At 29.4% G+C, this 19,080-nt stretch overlaps 1 protein-coding gene across 1 annotated transcript in view; it reads left to right on the top strand.

Annotated features, from left to right (window-relative positions):
* Positions 1-10,519, top strand: part of LOC114119239 (lachesin-like) — a 99,059-nt gene extending 88,540 nt beyond the window's left edge. The window contains exons 7-9 of the mRNA XM_027980738.2: positions 1,604-1,723; positions 7,297-7,467; positions 9,263-10,519. Coding sequence (XP_027836539.2) covers positions 1,604-1,723; positions 7,297-7,467; positions 9,263-9,522 — 551 coding nt within the window. The 3' untranslated portion in view covers positions 9,523-10,519. The remainder of the gene's footprint in view (positions 1-1,603; positions 1,724-7,296; positions 7,468-9,262) is intronic.
* Positions 10,520-19,080: the final 8,561 nt, after the last annotated feature.

Genomic DNA, 19,080 nt, shown 5'->3' with positions numbered 1-19,080 from the left:
ATTTTTACACACAGAAAAACGTTTATATTAATATCTGGGACCATCATTGCTTATAGGTGCCTGCCTACACGTTTCAAGATGACTGTACTCGTATTATTAAAGTTATTAAAAATTCGTAAAACTGATTTTGATTAAATAGTTGACACCGCGTGTAGACAACAAAAGGATAAACGTCAAGGGAAAACTTTGTCAAATCTTTTTAAATTTACCATAATAGCTCTATTAAAACCTTAAAGAGATAAAAGTTATAATGCTGTTTGTCGGAAACTTTTGGAGTTTCGTTAGATCGACAAAAACTTCAAATTAAACACCGTTTTCGCCCGTAATATACAGCCGTCATGTGCCCACAAAACTAATTTTGAGAAAATAATATTTCGCTAAAATATATATATATACATATTACCATACATTGTATTTAAATATTCTTCTCTATCGCTGATGGTATCCTTAAATTATTCGTGTTGTTTTTATTTTCTTAATCCCGTCATCGTAGAGACTTTCAGACGACCGAGATTATTGTTGCCTTTGTGTAATCCACGGTGTACGCATATTATAAAGCAGGTAATATAATGCTAATGTTTTTATTTTTTTCATTCGTTGCTTTTAAGTTAACGCGCAGTATGCATACTTACGTATATGCTTTTGTTGTTTCACCACCACTCCCTACGGTTCACTCTCATTTATTCTCTGCCACCGATACGACGTCGTCGACGACGACGACGACGACGACGACCTTCATTACTGTTTAATCGGTAACGCCGAACAAAGTTTCGCTCGCGGGGTTAATATACAGTGCGGGTAGGGAGTAAGTCAATCGAAAATCTAAAAAGTTTCGTACTGCGGCGATTTGCTCCACGCGCGCTGTAAAACTTTATCGCCCCGTAATCTCGCTCGACTGTTGGGGTAGTTGCGAGGGGGTACGAGCAAGATGAATCTTTTGCCGGCGTGGTTGACGACGCACGAGTGCTTACGCATTGTTATAGGTATACACGTCGTATAATATTATTATATTAAATCGTTGTACATAGGTATACATGTAAATTCGTACTATACACATCCGGTTGACAATCGTCGGTAAAACAGGAAAAAGGAGATGGAAACGGCAGTGGGATGTATTTTACGCCGCGCGCCACAACTGAACGGGAAGACTTGCCCAGCGGCCAAATAATTAATTCATCCGAATCATAATTCGATCCTGCGAAATTTATCATTGCGAATTGTGTATAAAATATTATAATGTGGTCGGTGCACACGCGACGCGATACTCGTTGAATTATGATTTCATACAAAATTTGCGGTACACATCGCAGCGTATTAAAATTAATTTTACTGTTATACTCGCAGAAGAATTTTTATAGTGACGCGACGATGATTTTTAATTTTCACAATTTTAATACGTTCATTTGTATATATCCGAAATAACTATGAATATTACTAAACTATATATTTTATAAATCGTTTACTCAATATTTTAAAATTATATTTATTTACTTCTAAATTAATTAACATTTTATTTTAATATATTATGCATAGTAATTTTAGTACTATTTCAATATTTCAAAGTAGAATACAATGAACTAACATTGTATTTTGTATTTTACAGTCCATCCAGTGATTTCTTCGCCTAGTCAGTTGGTCGGTGCTCCAAAGGGCACTGAAGTTAAGTTAGAATGTAATGTTGAAGCATTTCCAAAGTCGATAAATTATTGGGTCCGAGAAAGTGGTAAGTAGTTTTAACTGTATCAATCGTATTGATATTTATTATTATTATTTTTCCATTATACTTAATACGGTTATGTCAGTTTATATTGAACATATAGTACATCATTAAACTATAATGTTTTGTGAGTTGCTATTTGAAACCGAAAAACAAATTGCATCTCGTGAATCGGCTTGAAAAAGCCAAATTAATTGATTACATTGGTTTTTGGCATAATCCTTAGGGTCTTAATCTGGGTTCAAAAAGGCCACGATTCGTAAAACGTTCTAGCTATAAGGTCAACGCTGTCCCATTCGTATTATAACGACGGGAATAGCTTTCAAATAAATCGAAGCAACTTTGTGAATGTTTCCATTCTCAAAATTAAAAATAATTCTTATGGACATTAAATTAAACGTAAATTTAACGCATAAAACTATCTCTAATAATGTTTTATGTACTTGTACCTGGGTGAATATTTATATATGTTGGCTGAATACAAATGCTATTATTTTTGTTAAAAAAATTAATAAAAACAATTAACTATAGCTATAAATAAGCTATATGTTTATATTGTATAATCAATGAGTATGATTGTGCATTAAAAAATCATATTTATTTTATATTGATTTTGCAATATATATATAATGCAGTATATAATATACATAATATATCAACACTTTAAGTATTTAATTTTTAATATGGTTTTTAATAAAATTATTTAAATCGTAAAATAAATCACCTGATTTTTATTTAGATGATATCTTTTTAAAGTTTATTTTTTTAATGAAATTACTACATTATGATTTGTTGGGTAAACAATTTCCATTTTGTATTATTTATCGTATTTTAAAAATGAACTCTAACGAAAAATGAAATACTTTTTTGTTTCTAGAATTATTGACTATTTTATGTTAGACTGTCATTGAGTCTCTATTAAATATTTATAACATACTTGTAGATAGTACATACAATATTAGTTTATTTTTAATACTTAAAATTATGTTTATAATTAATAATTTATTTATAACCATTAACCACATTATGTAACAAACAAATAAAAAATCTGTTTACATTTAAAAGTTTCTAGAAATCTGTTAATAATAATGATTTAATGACAAATATGCACCTAACTAACTTGTCACATTAAATTTCACAATTTGAATTGAAAACTTAATTCATATTAATGTACAGATATAATATCATACTTTTAGAATCTAAGAATTAATTAATTTGTTTGAGTAAATGACAAATACACATTTACATAAATGTTAATAACTACATCGTGTCAAAACCGTTACGTTGAAATATAAACAGCACCTATTCAATAAACATTATATACTAAAATATCGCAGAGCCGTAATGATATTTTTGTTATTTTATATTAGCGGTAAGCAATAAATTACAAATATTTAATACGGGAATAATTAAAAGTTATGATTTTATTTCGCAACCGCGAATTAAAAGTTATAAATTATACTTTTTCTTTCGTGTTTTTTAATAACAGTTTAACTGCATTTAAACATCATAAAAAAAAAGTTTTTATACCAATGCTATGCTAATAAAATGGAATTTTGAATTGTTTTAATTCGTGACATCGTCCGTTGGGAGTTTACTGCCGTATTAAAATTATGAATGCGTTTTACAATGAATAAAAATCTCTATACCTAACTACGTTTTTGGTACCGTTGGCATTGCTGAGGGCTGATGATTATATATTTGTATAAGCTACTCAAGTAGAATATATTTTTATCGATTTACCTGTTTTTCACAGATTTTTTTACTTGGTCGAGGTGAATAAGAGAGTGAATCCCATGAAAAAATTGGGCAAATAAGAGAAAGTTTGTTTTAATATTTTTTATATTTATATATTTATCATATATTTATTTGGCCGAGAAAGTAGTTAAGGGACTGGCGATGACAGCTTCTTGGCTAAAAACCAGTCCTCCTTCCTGAAATCATTTATGGCTTTGCCAAAATACCCTCGGTCATGTTTTTAATCGACCTCACACCACCGTAGGAATATTAAGTAAGCTCACGCCCGCCCGAATGTCGCTGTTTAATTATTGAAGCCAAGAATATTTTATTAATATTTTCGTCGCTTCAGATTCAGTCAAGTTTGTGAGCGTGAGTGAGCGAGGGAGAGAAATACGTCGTTACTATACCGACTCTATTGTTTGTTCTTTTTATTTGCCACCAAACGTCTTCGCCCTCGTTTGGTAGCATCATAACAATAACGTAAAAATAAACAATAAATGTAAAATACTCTAAAAGTTTTAAAACGTCAATATAATGTTTTAATAAAAAACGTTCTGTGGTTTTTCGTCACTGAATACACTTTGATTGTCGGTTTTGTGATATGCATAATTCAGTTTATAGACATATTCATCTACAACTGCATACAACATAAGTCTCGTATTTTTCTAATTATTTCGGCAGAAAATCAATATTTTATCTGACTGCAATTTATTCATCAGTAAATCACGAGAAATATCAAACATAAAATTAAAATTTCCTTATCGTTTAAAACCCGGAATTTAAATATTTAGATATATATTGATATGACCTAGCTGAGATATACCTAGGGTGTTACTGGATTTTTAGAACATAATATGAGTATGTTTATACATATTTTTAAAAATACCTTTACCTTCCTATATCTACATAATATTCATAACTTAATGATACCCCCAACTCTTAGCGATAATAATTATAGATAGTTTTATCGTATATAATAGTTCAAGTCAAATGTTCAATTTGGTGATACTACTAACCCAATTGTTCATTTTTTGCTTATCAATTTCACATCGATATAACGAAATCTAATAATACATTTTGGTTTATTATTATACCTGAGTACCTGACCGTTAAACATTGGTTTTCATTAAGAATTCCATTCAGGTCATGGTAATGTTGTGACATTACTTCTTCATGACTTTTTTAATGGAACTCAACACGAATGCATTTTTTAATATAAGTGAAACTTTGTTATTCGAATTATGGTAAATTTTACAATTTACACGGATTTCAGACCTGGTTATTTCTTGGCCATTATTTCGTGAAAATATACCTGCTCTCTGTGAATAGCTGAATCACAAGCGTATATTATTTGAGCAAAATAAAGTCGCGAACAATATTGGAAACCTTTAAAAATTGGCTTTTGGCCATAGACAATACAATACACGTATGCCATTTAGATAGGTTTTTGTAAACATATATCTGATATTATTATCTTATCTAACATATTATTATTTATATACTACACACTAAAAAGAAGGTGTTGACTCGTATACACCCTTGGTTTTGCACTAAATATGTTAACACTCACCATGCTTATAAATTAGTGGTACAACCTTTTTCCGTTAAAATGGTATTACTTAACTTTAAATAGTTGATTATTGTGATATAATCGAAGCTAATAAATTACACTATATTATTTAACTGTAATGCAATACAGGCAATTAACAAGTAGAATTAATGAATATAATAATAGACTCTTGTTTTTTATTTAATGTTGATTTAAGTAAGATATGTAAATAATGATTGTAATAAACAATAAATATAACGGGGTAGATTTATTTTGAGTTAAACACTCGGTCAATAATTATTAAATTTAATAAGGTTTTAGAACTAAACATAATAAGTTTTATTATACATATATAAATATATTTAAAATTAACAAAATATTGTTTAATTTATAATTTGTAAATACTATAAATAATTAATTTAGTCATTTAAGATTTTAAAGTAAATAAAATGAAATAAATAATAACTACTCTTTTTATAGTTATAATTCTATTAAAATGTATAACATAATGTAAAAATCAAAATATTTTATAAGATATGGTTATAGATTTTTCTTGGTAGTATTTTAATACGAGTATGTCTGAAATAGTCACTTACATTCTGCAGTATTCACTCAATATTTAAAAATAGTTCTCTGTTATTTTAAATATTCAAAGATTTTTTTCTCTACTCAAATGTTGTACTGAATATTATATCATATTATACTATGTGTAGTCTAACTATATACATTTTTTAATGCACTCCAAATTCCAACACATTCATTCTGATATTAATAATATAAAATGTATATAAACATAAACACACATCTGCACAATAAAAACGACAAACAATTGCGCGCTTACACACACACACACACACACACACACACACACACACACACACATACACACGCATACTTGACGTATTTTTTAAAAACCTTTGTACTGATTTATTTTGATATAATCGCAGTAGTCGATCGAAACGTGTTCTGAAGTTTGCCACGAATTTAATCAAATGAAGCGTACCGTACGAATTGTACGAATACAATTGCATATTATTGTGGGTGTTTGAAGGCATTCGACTCAATAACACAAACGCAAACGCTGAGTTCCTAGGCGATTCACTTTCTCTACACAGATAACTTGGTATCAAGTAACATTCCCGCTTTGACGCATACATAATATATAATAATATTTTATAATACTCGTATATGTTTCCCACGAGTTAGCGGTGGTGGAGGACAACACGAAATATATTCACCAATGCCCATCTTAGACCGGAAAACAAAAGATGTTTTTCACCCTCGGTCGTAGATCTTGTGACTCTTATCTAACGCGCACGTAAGTGTATGTATGGCGGCGTTGAGGGTTTAAAGGTCCCCGTCACGCGCGGTATAATTCTAGTGCAGCAAAACTACGGACAAACGACGACAGAACGTTGTTGTAGTATACGACAGACGATAAAAACTCTCTGGGGATGTTTCTCGCGTTTGCTTTTTGCATCTGGCTTGGTTTCATTACAGTCTTACGGTTTATAATAACGCACAATATACCACATGGCTTTTGCGATATTCTGTATATATATCTTTTATATAATATATTGTCTTGGGACCTATATATGCATAGCCGTTGCCTCCACGATTTTCTTAAGAATTTCTTAACCACAATAAAAAAAAGAGTAGTAATCGAGCTTGGACTTTATGTATAGGGATTATTATAGTTTTATTTGAAAATCTTGAAAACTAAACGCTTTTAAGCGTTGATGCAAATACGTGAGTACGACGAGGGAAGGGAAAAAGAATTAATGAGCCGTTGTATTGATGATACCATTCAGATTTCCACTCTTAAAAAAGCTAATAACAATTGAATTATGTTGAAGATATTATTTTTGTTTATTTTTAAAGCAAAAGTTTCTACTTTGAACTCTCGAATCAAAAATATGTTTTGCACAAATATAATATGTAACTGATTACGTACACGAACTCAGTTGTGTAAATATATTGCCTAAGCAATGCACCGTCTTATCATTTTTGTTAATAAAATAAAATAGTACGTATCTTTGAAATTTATACCTCTCTCTTCTATTAGTTGCTTGTGATTTAAACACTTAAATGTATTATCTCTATGATCAGCAATAATACCAAATCTATATTGATTATATTGTGTATTTTGTATTTTATCTTAAGTTGTCAAATAACGAATGTTAAATTTATAACGTTATTCAATACGTATAAAAATAATTAAAATATTATATTATTATATTATTCACTGTCGAGCAATAATTGATGTTTTTGTTTTTTTTTTATTCTGTAGGTGACATGGTAATAACAAGTGACAAATATCAGACAAACAGCACGCCCAAGTCTATATTCGAGGATCAAATGGTGTTGACCATAAAATCGGTAGAAAAGTACGATTTGGGATCGTACAGGTGCATAGCTAAGAATTCTCTCGGCGAAGTGGAAAGCAGCATAAGATTATACGGTAAGTAATTTTTTTCAACGTCTGAAAATCAAAATCTCTGTCAACGGCACGGTAAACAAATAGCAGAAAATAAAAGGATGAATAAATTATGGGTTAATAGCTATCAGGTTTTAAGGAGGGGTGACGGCGCATACATTACCGTTATTCTATGAAATTTATCCGTTAGCGTTGAGATGATGAAAAAAATCATTTTTCTGCGTTACCATATGAATAAACGACCAGCGTCCTGTTGCATGAAAACTTTTGGGTCCGGCACCCCATTTAATCAAAAACCATATCAGTTACCATCTATTATACGTATCCTTCGTGTTGTTTTTTAGACAAATAACACGATGTGATATTATAATATAGCCACGTTTCGTGTTCAGAGTGCTATTAAAAGTTTTACTATGACTAATAATATTGTAAAATTTCTATTCAAGTTTCGTTACAGACATGTCTATCCAACCTTATGGTGCAGTCCTCTGGGGGTGAACTACAAGATTATACAAGGTGTAATATAAAAGAGTATCCTCTGAATTTGCCCTAAAATAGTATTAGGATAATGATCAAAGAACGCCCATAAAATAAGAATAAGTTATAGTATAGTTATAGTATGTGCTCCAAACTAAAAAAAAAAAATACATTTTTATTATACAGCTCTTTTGCATTTCAATTTAAGTGAACTGCATTTTCTAGGGTGCACCACAAGGTAGGTTAATTGGATTGTATTGAAAACTCGTTTAAGGGTCTTTATTTTAAAATATTATAATATTATTTTCAATAGTTTTACATTAATTTAAAACTTAAAAATTTTGTTTTTTCATTAGTCATTATACTACAATTATTTTTTTTTTTTTTTGATTGTTAATTAAATGCTACTTATAAGACACAAATTGTCTGTGTTTCAAATTGTCTGTTATTAACCTGAATAATTCTTTTTCTTGTTCACTGATCAAAGGTTATTTAGGTATATGATAAGAAAATTAAATTAAAATCTATTTCAATTTATTATCAAATTTTTCATGACGGATATATAACCGGGTGAGGAGAATAAAATGACAAATGCAATTAGGCTCTACCAAACATATCATCAACAACACTGTGGACGCACTTGGGCAATTAAAAAGCTACAGTTTATAAAAAAGGATGTAATAGGGAGACGCCCATATAAAAAAACTGATAATAGTATAATTAAATAGCAGGTAAACGCATAACTAATAATGGTTAATTACATTAGTCAGTTTTTCAACTATTAAATGTATATATTTATTATTTTTTTTTCTGAAATTGTATAATCACTACGTTTTATTTAATACAATAATATTATAAATGATTATACTTGATTATTTTCATTAGAAAACAAGTTTAAAATTGTAAGAAAAGGACTATCTATTGGTGTAATTTCACTGTGAATTGAATTATGTTATTATTAATTTAGCCTTGAAGTAATTTTTATGTGAGCTTACTGGTAGAAGAATATGAAAATAAATTGTTAAGAAATTTTGAACGAAATGATTTTTGTGGTTTAGAAGGTAGTATATAAATTTGAAATACATTTTTGGCTGTTTTTATTATTTTTAAAATATATAAGTCTGTGTAGAGTGAATGATTTTAGATTTAGGTAGGGTCATTGGTTATTAGTCTGAGTATTTGATTATATTATTATTTTTGATATACTTCGATTATCAGTCAACATCACGCTACAAAAATTATAATTATTATATATCTTTTAAATATCATTTGGTTTAGCCAGTTTAAATAATATTTACATACGTCTTGAATCGTCAAACAGAATTTATTTTTTCATTTACAGAGATACGTGGCTTGAACGAAAACGAAGATGACGAATTTAGTGACTTGTCAGACTATTATCCAGAATCGTTCACGGAGACTCACCACATTTCGGGTGGTAGTGGTACAAGTGGAGGTGGTGGAATTATTGGAAATGGAATAGCTGACAACAGGAATAGAACCAAGAATAGGCACCATCCGGACTCATATCCACCCATACCCAGTCCAAGCGCATCCACTCGTTTGGTTCCACCTTTCTACCAGACTATCGAGTATCTCTGACACACGGTTTCCGTCTGGTAAGCACGCGATGAGCGTCTGCCAGACGAGCGTGGCGCACGTGGTTCTTCCTAACCGGCGTTCGTCGATACTGATACGACTAAGCCGCAAGTACACTTTAACCACCACATTGGTGTTACCACCGAAAATTAATAAAATCGCGATAATAACAAAATATATAATAATATTATAATAAACAATAAAAACTTAAAAACCAATAATCATTTTAGACCCATATTCCGCCCTTATCAGAGTCCCGTAACTCGTGAATACGTGTTAAACCTTTCACCTGACTACATATAACTATGTATACCCATATATACTTCTCGAGTGTCTGTGTACCAAATTTAGTAGCAGAAATACGTTACTGTGCGTGTTTAGATTAAAATCTAAGCGCTCAATGTCTAATTGGTTATCCTAAAAAACCAGTATATTGTACATGGGAAATGTGTTGAAAAAATACCCAGATTAAAATTTATTTACATCAGTACTTTTATAATTATGTTAGTATTTTTTTTATATATATATATATATATCAACAATCAAGATGAAATTTCCAGTGTAGTAAAATAAAATAAAAATCATTATCTTGAGACATTGTTTAGGAAAATTGTTAAACCTACATTTATTTGATAAATTTAAATTAATATAATAATTGAACGACTCGTGTGTATTAATTCCTGTTTGAAAATCGATAAAAAAAAATGTTATGAAAACTTTTGAATTGATAAAGTTAGCTTTTGTAGATAGTTCTTTAAGTTGATCTTTAACTTTTTAAGTTTCTCGTGCCCTAAATTTTATAAAATCCAACTACATTTGATCGAATTGGACCACAGTGACTTTTTATTATTCCCAAGACTGAAACTACACTCAAATTCTGGGTATTTTAAAAAGTTAATGACGCCGTTCGTAATGTGATAATATAGATTAAATTTATAACTTTGGTGGAAACACAAAAGTATTTTCAAAGGACTCGTATACTGTGTGAAGCAATGAATTTAAACTATAAGAAAATATTTTGAAACATTATCCATTCAAATCGATTATTAATTTTCAATCATAATGTATAATAATACATTTGTCATGGGTATTTTTTTAACGCACCTTGTATATATTACGATGTCGGAGGATCATCGATCTGGTGGATATAGAATGTTTTAATGTTTTTACTTTTTACGCGTTTTCCCGAAACACTCTAAACATTGCCGATCCCATAACGCCAAACGCAGCGCCGCTTCCCGGCGTTATTATTTTAATATTACAACAATAATGTAATTTAGGTGCCTATGTCTCGAGAGCCTTAATGCAATTATCCCGGTCTCCAGACTTCGTGTTCCTCTTTCACAGGTATGCATAACATAATATTATGTAATAAGTTTAACAATTTGTTGTGATTACTCATTATTACGATAATTATTATAACAAAATTACTATTATTATTATTATTATTATTATTATTACGTGTATTATATTATATTATAACATTAAATAGAATAAATTAATACTTAAAGAAGAATGATTGATATATGATTGTTTGAAAAGAAAATATAAGATTACACATTTCCATAAATTGTGCATTGTTATTATTTTGAAGTGTTAGTCTTTTCGATTGACCAGTACAGAAATAAGATAATTCAAGATAACTCTACTGTCGTTAAAGGTACATGAGTAGGTCTCGAAACGGATCATCAACGCAATCATCCATAAAATGTATAGTAAAATTAAAAATATCAGCTAATGGTGGTTGCTTTTCATTAAGCATTTATGTTGCACTCATTAAAACTAGTGTTACTCATTGTGTTATATATTATAGCCATCTGTAAAACCGTCAACACCAAAGAGCGTAAATGTGAACGATAGATGTGTTGGAGACCGCATATTCCAGTTTTATGACTTCGACGCTAGTTTCTATACATTACAGCAAAAACGATAAAAACTTCACCGGTTTTTAAATATTTTTATCATCTTTATATATTGAACATCATAGCCCCTCAAATTTAAAATTAAAAGTATCAGGTAATCTCCACTACTTTAAGTTAAGATATTATATTATGCTATTTCCGGTTCATAAATATAAATCGTATATTAATTATTGTTTTAAAGTGACATTTAAAATGATTAAAAAAAAATTGTATTTTTGTACCGATCACAAAAATAATAATCTGTAGACGAGGGCCAAGCTGTACGTATACGAAATCATTTTTTCTAAATATTTACCATTTATAAAAATTAATACATATTTGATTATTTATTTATTTCAATAATTACCATAACAGTGTATTAAATTACTTTAATGGTATATTTATATCTTATAGCTTCATTCTATAATATTAGGTTTATTTCTTTTATTGTTAGGGAATTCAAACTTATTTAACAATATACGTTGCATAATAAATTGTTGATTTTTCATTTAAAAATATAATACATCAAGTGAAAAGGGCGAGAAATATTATTTTCCCTCTCTGTCAAACCTACAGTGTAATTTAACTCGGTTTAAAAAAATATTTTACTATAGTAAAGATATATTTAACAATTTCGCATTTCTTTTAAATTGGACTTTTGCAGATAACAATTTTTCCCAAAAGACCATTTCGAACCTATAGGAATCACCCAATGTAATTCTCTTTGAGAAATCTTGATTTTTTTCTTCCCTTCTTCACTATAGACCATATTATATGACTTGTTTGTTTCGATTTAATTGTGTTCGCAATTTATTTTAAATCGTCCTATCGCTTTAATCGTTATAAATCATTATTTTTTCAACGAATTTTATTTCACGATCCTTCACCAATGGAACTGATAATACCACATTGAATATTAGTATCCAGAAGACAGTCATCGCTGGTTTTTCAGTATAAAAATACTTCAGTCAGAAGTAAGTGCTCTTTTTAAAATAATGTTTGACCATTTTTACATCACGTTATTCCGTTTTAAAAATATATTCAAGTTTCGCAACATTTTTTTAAGCACTTTTCTTAGTTATAATAGATAACGGCTGGACATAACTATAAATTGTCAGTATATTTTAATTTTTAATTTTTATTTGGTAAAACAAGAAGAAAATTATAACACGCTGTATTAAAAAAATCAAAACATTAAAGTGTACATTATAAATTACGAAACATGTTAATACTTATATTTAATTATTATAATCTTAAGTTAATTTTTAGAAAATATCATTACTTGGGTTTTATTAATATGTTTATCTGTTTATAATGTTTATTTTTAAATACTTGAGTTTCATTTTTATAATTATTATGTTTTTTTCGATTTTTACAAAATAACAGAAATGTATTTTAGTTGATTTAATTTTTTTACCTTTTGTGAAATGCATGTATTCGACATTGGAAAGGTTTAGTCGCCTACTCAACGCACGTCAGCTGGAGATTTAGATTATATTTAACTTAAAATAACGACAATGGCAAAATGCTGTTTTCCTCGTTATTGTTCGTATATATTGTTATTTGTTTTGTTATTGTTGTTATTATCAGTGTGAATTCGACGCATGAAAGAATATATCGGAATTCCATAAAATGCGCTTAACCCTCGTAAATTCAGTCACAATCTGAGCTTACTGTTAAATGAGATTTCCAAAAGTACGACTTCGGAATTTCCATAAAACCAAATGAGCGATTACTGAGTGAAAGCATTGGAATTTTCAATTGGGTTGTGCCTGAAAAAGCTTTCCACATACGATTGTGAGTACATATTCAATTCAAAGCCTAAGTACGGGATATTATCTTCTAAAACATACAAACGTGATTCTCATATAAACACCACACTTAAAATGAATAATACTGATCTCTGAACTTTTGCTCGTCTTCGCCAAACTGTGCACAATCCACTAATACGCAGACGATTGTTGTTGTTTCTTATATAAAAATATACTCCAAACCCCTTAAAATATAAAGTATTCAATTTATATTTACGCGAGAATATCACCTTATGTATATACAATATACATACATATACATATAACATGTACATTGCACGTAACATAAATTATATACATTATGCCCAGCACAAAAATATTCCATTATTGTACAGAACGTGATCGTTTGTTTTATAAATCATGTTCATATACTATTTAGAAGTAAGACGTCTAAGTCTGTTGTTGAAGAATTCTTTGTTCGACATATTACTCGATGTCTTACATAGATGTAAATAGTTGACAGGGTGAATGTTGTTGATGCGTTCAAGTTAAAATTTGCTAATTGAATATTTAAAATGGTGCGCTACGTAATTAGACAGCCATTATAAAATATCAAAGGCTCGCATAAGAATTAATATTATTACAGCTCCATTATGTAACAACACATTTTCCTTTCAAAATGCTCGTAACCAGGATGTCTTTGAAGTCGTTATAAAATTATGGAAATTGACCATAACATCGTCAGTGCTAGTAGAACAAAAACACGTTAAGTGATATTTCTGAAAAAAACTTTAAGCTGTCAAAAACTATTAAATTTAATATACGCACATCTCTCATAGACTGCATTTAGTTTTATCGACCCATCGTTAACACTCCGTGTGTAAACGTCGACGTCATTTCGCCAACACGCCACGCATTAGAACTCCGCGAAACTGCAGGTGTTTTTCATTATCTGTTGATTGTTGAATATTGTATAGCCAATAACAAGAACTTTTTTATAAAAAAACATCGTCTCAAGTCCTTGGAAGTCTTACTGCTGTGTGTGCAAAAAATTACACATTGAAAGCACTATACTTGAAAACATATCTGTACGGACGAAATATCACACACCGACTGCAATAAATAAAGGTACCCACATCTCATAATATCCATTATTATCTAGTACGTTATTATATATTATAATTAAATATCCTATATTTTAATATTTAGTATAGTAAGACTTCGGTGTGTCGATGTCTAAAGGGAACTTAAAAAAAAATTGATATATTAAAACTTTGAGACACTGAGGTAATTCAAAATATGAAATACATTACCTATATTTATTTTTAAAAGATATGTTTTTATTTATAATAACAGATGCACATTATTTTCTTTGAACGTATAATATCTATAATTTGTTTTTTTTTACCTAACCTAACTGAATAAAATGTTGTCAGAAAATTATCTCAACTTAGTTTATACTTATTATAACCTTGACTTATATATTTACATTATTTAATCATACAGACATTCAATTTAGGGATCGTGATAGATACCATATAAGGACTTTGGCTTATAGAGAAATTCGACATACGTATGTAGAATTATATCAGTACTGATATAATTCTAAATATAAATCCATTAAAATATCTCTCAATTGATTTTTTTTTTTTTTAATTACAGGCACTTCTATATAAATTAAAAACGAAACATGAATTATATTTACTATGGCAATACGGAACTATCGGAAAATAACGTGAACAATCTGAAAATAATTTATCGTATAGAAACATCGAATTATAAGAGTACGATAAAGTGAGGTTCCACTATATTTTTTTGGGGGGCCAGTGAAAATGGTAAACCACTTAAACAAATAATTATTAACAATTAGATAATATTCGATTAAATTCAATTAGGTCTTTAAAGCAAATAAGCCCAAGTGGCACATTGTAAAATAATATTCCGGGACGTCGTGAACCGTAAGTCGTAGCTCGATCGAGTACGACGATCGGGCGATGTGTTTTTAATTGTTGTGTATTATCAACGATTCCACGTGTCATTGTTTTACACGAGTAGGCACACCAGTTGATTGCTTAGCGTTGAGTCCGATCTGAAACCGCGGGTTAATATTAATGACCATCTAAAATCAAAAGTCTAATAATTATGTACTTTTACCGATGCTCGTGAATCGAATTGAAACAGAATTTTTCGGTCACTCGAGTGTTTCAGATTGAAGTGTGCTATATGATATTATATCGTCGAAGGGTGCAATTATTGTAGACGTTTACGTATACGGGTCACGCGTGAGTGTTTTGAGATACTGTCACCGGTCTTGGGGCTTATTAACTCCTTCGTGGGAATCGATTATTGTGCAAATGACTATTCGAACTTATATGTACATTATAATAATATATAGAGCGCGCGCGAGGATACAGTCGGAAAGGACGACCGCCGATCGGCGATGCGGACCGGTACGCGGTGTGAAAACGCATAATATAAATTCCTCGCCGACCGTAGGCCGTATAATATAATTGAAACGCGCGCGTATGCGTCCGCTGATTCCTCCGTGACAGGTGTATTCGACAATTCAATTAGACCGTCTGCCATCCAATTATAATTGTCAACCGCCGCCCAATGCCGTAATGAATGCGAAGACCACTCGTCATCCAATATTACGGCGGCGACACCGTTCCAGTCGTCTTAATATTATAATATAACGTAAACATAATGTATACATTTTTTTACTTTAGAAACGACCGTTTTTTTGTCGTCGTATCGGATTCGGTCTCGCGGATAATTAATAAAAAATGATCTCGCGCGAGTCGATCATCACTCGTAGTCCTACCGCGATAAGACATCCATTATACGATACATTGACACGTCTCGTGTAGTAGGCGGTACAAAATTACCGACAAGAGCGCCCGTGTGATATATCGCGTGATGTTAAATCATTGGAAACGACGAAACGCCTTATACATAGAAAATCCAAGCAATTATAGTTTCGAAACGAATCGACAATTTATTGTTATTACATTTTACGTATGGTATTTTCGATTTTTTCATACATAGATTCATAATTTTATATGATATTGTGAATGAGACTAATTTAATTTTTTTTTCATTTTAGACAACGGTGGTATATTTGCGCCGTTTGAGTAATTATTTAGTTGTCTTACCCAGATCCCGGATAGGAATTTTATACTGATTATTTTTTTTAATGAGAAATTGCAGCTCTTGAATACCTGTTATTGATATTGGTTTTTAATAACCTTATTGATTTTTACGTTTTGCAACAAAATCAAAGTTCTTTGAAACATATTTCAATAGTTCGACATATTTTTAGCCACGTTTACTGTGCACGGTTAGGACATAAATGACAGTCTTTTTTTTTATTATACTTGCATTAAACTTTATATTCTATCTAATTAAATAATTTATAACTATATTAATCCTCTAATACGAAAAAAAATTATTGCTATAAAATAATACATTTATCGTAAATGGCACGTAATATTATAAATAAAAATGATTTTGCCATTAGCCGTTTGGCCATTAGAGATATACGTATTTATGAATCTGTTTTTTTTCATGGGAAAGAAAATTCTATAATATTTTCTAATATACATTTTTAAACAACGATTATATTTATATTTAATATACAGCAAACAATGGTTGAATGGATTTGATTATGATTTTTGAAGATTATACATTTTTTGGCAATACGTTTTGTTCATTTGTAATTTATGTGTAAGAGGAAACATATACATTATAAAAACTAAAAATAATCAAAGTTTATACTACCAACTGTTAATTTAGTTATATGATCACAAATTAACATAATTTATTGTTCATTGTAAAATTAAAATATACAAAAAAAATGAATCCACAGCTAATTATAAATATAAAAAAAATCACCATCCATGATTAGTATTATCGTTTTAGTTTTTTTTTGTAAAGTTATTAATAAAATCCGATGATAATCAAAAAAATGAAATATTTTTATATTTACTGAAAGAAAAAAAATGGAATGCATCAAAAGGGTCTTTTATTTTGGATAACAACACATTGCTTTGAATAGATTATAAAATAATACGATTTCCACATTTTTAAAATGTTTCTGTATTTATAAAATATATATACATAACAATAGCTTATGCTATTTTTGTTATGAATTTATAAGCAGTTTTCCGATAAAATTAATTAAAAATTATTCATTATATTATATTATAATCAAGTATACTAGGTATAATATCATGATGTTTGTATAATATGTTTAATCATAGTGTTACATCAACAACCATTACATTCTTAAAACATTAAAGCGGCTTTCGTTGAAGATTACACATTTATACATCCTTTAGACGGTCTAAAGGATACCTATTTCATTTTAATCCAAAGTCCGATACCAATTTTGAACATAGGTTGGAGTTTATTACAACTTTACTATTAATCGAAATTTTTTCTCAATTTTCCTCAATATTATATTATTTGAAAATAAAATATTTCTCCAACAAGTATTACATTTGAAAAAAAATAAAATGCCAATATAAATATTTTGAAATTCAAATCTGTTTTCAATAGTCTTATCCAATAAATAGATCAACAGACATGATGGACATTAAATACACACATTTAGCTAATAGAAATTTACGATCATGTCATGAATTCTAGACGTGCATACTATCATGGGTGTATTACTACAAATTATGGTAAGTGAGCGATTACACTAATTAATAATTATCATTTACTTTGCACATAACTACACAGATTTTATGCTTACATACTTCATAATATTGCATACATTTGAAATGGACCGCTAAAATCACGGCATGGTATATAATATTTGAAACAATATTTTTGTAAAACTAATGAATGATTAAAAAAGGAATATTATTAATACAATATAAATGTTATGGAAAACATTTATTTTTAAAAGTTGTTGATACATTTCAAAAATGTCAACACATTTATCAATTTTATATTCCTATTAACATTAATTTTAAACACATTGGTAATTATTGCTTTTTTGTTTACTAAATCATACATCATAATAATTTTTGTTTAACAATTTTATTTTTATTATCATTATTATTCTATTCATTACTTTTATACGAGTATTTGCGAAGAAAGATCAATATAATATTTTATAAGGTAAAACTATTGTTAATAGTATAATAAAAGGTGAAAAAAAGTTTTTAAAGCTCATGAAAATAACGACATCCATAAGAATGGGTGTTTTAAGTTAGAACAGTAAACATTTTTACTGATCTCCTTAACAATAATAAAAAAAAAAAAAAAAAATTAAAGATTGAGACATATTATTTAGGTACCGGCTATACGATGAAATCACTATTTACAGACACCCCTTAATAGTGGAAACTTCTAAATTCTGACTGAAAATAAATTACTCGATGGAGGTTATACCTTAAACTCTTTACGACAGTCGATATACATAATATAGATGTTTCACTGTATACTACATGAATTATGTTTATAACTGCATAAAACGGAACAATATGATTTTTCATGTTGATATAGATTATTTCAGTATAAAAAAGAGTGGTAAAAAAAAAAGACGTAAGTATAATATATTTATCTTCAAATCACCTGTCTTTTGTCACTCTTAATATTATTTTATTATCTACGACGATTCTGTGTTATAGCCGACCGACTCGCGCAAATGCGACTTGAAATAATGAATTACCAACGAATGTTGCACCGTGGACCTTCGTAATATTATAATACATCCACGGTATCCAACGGCACTCGAGATCGCACTTAACTTGCGTAAGTACGAGTGTTTACACACGGTGTTGGCCGCAACTGGGCAGGTATGGTCTCTCGTCTTCCACTCCAACCGACCGTGTAGTAGTAATAATAATAATAAAATGTTGAGTCGAGGTAAATCGATGGCGATGGTAACGAAACGC

Source organism: Aphis gossypii, chromosome 3 (genome assembly GCF_020184175.1).
Source record: "Aphis gossypii isolate Hap1 chromosome 3, ASM2018417v2, whole genome shotgun sequence".
Taxonomy (NCBI): Eukaryota; Metazoa; Arthropoda; class Insecta; order Hemiptera; family Aphididae; genus Aphis; species Aphis gossypii.
This window is presented reverse-complemented; position numbering and strand designations above follow the sequence as displayed.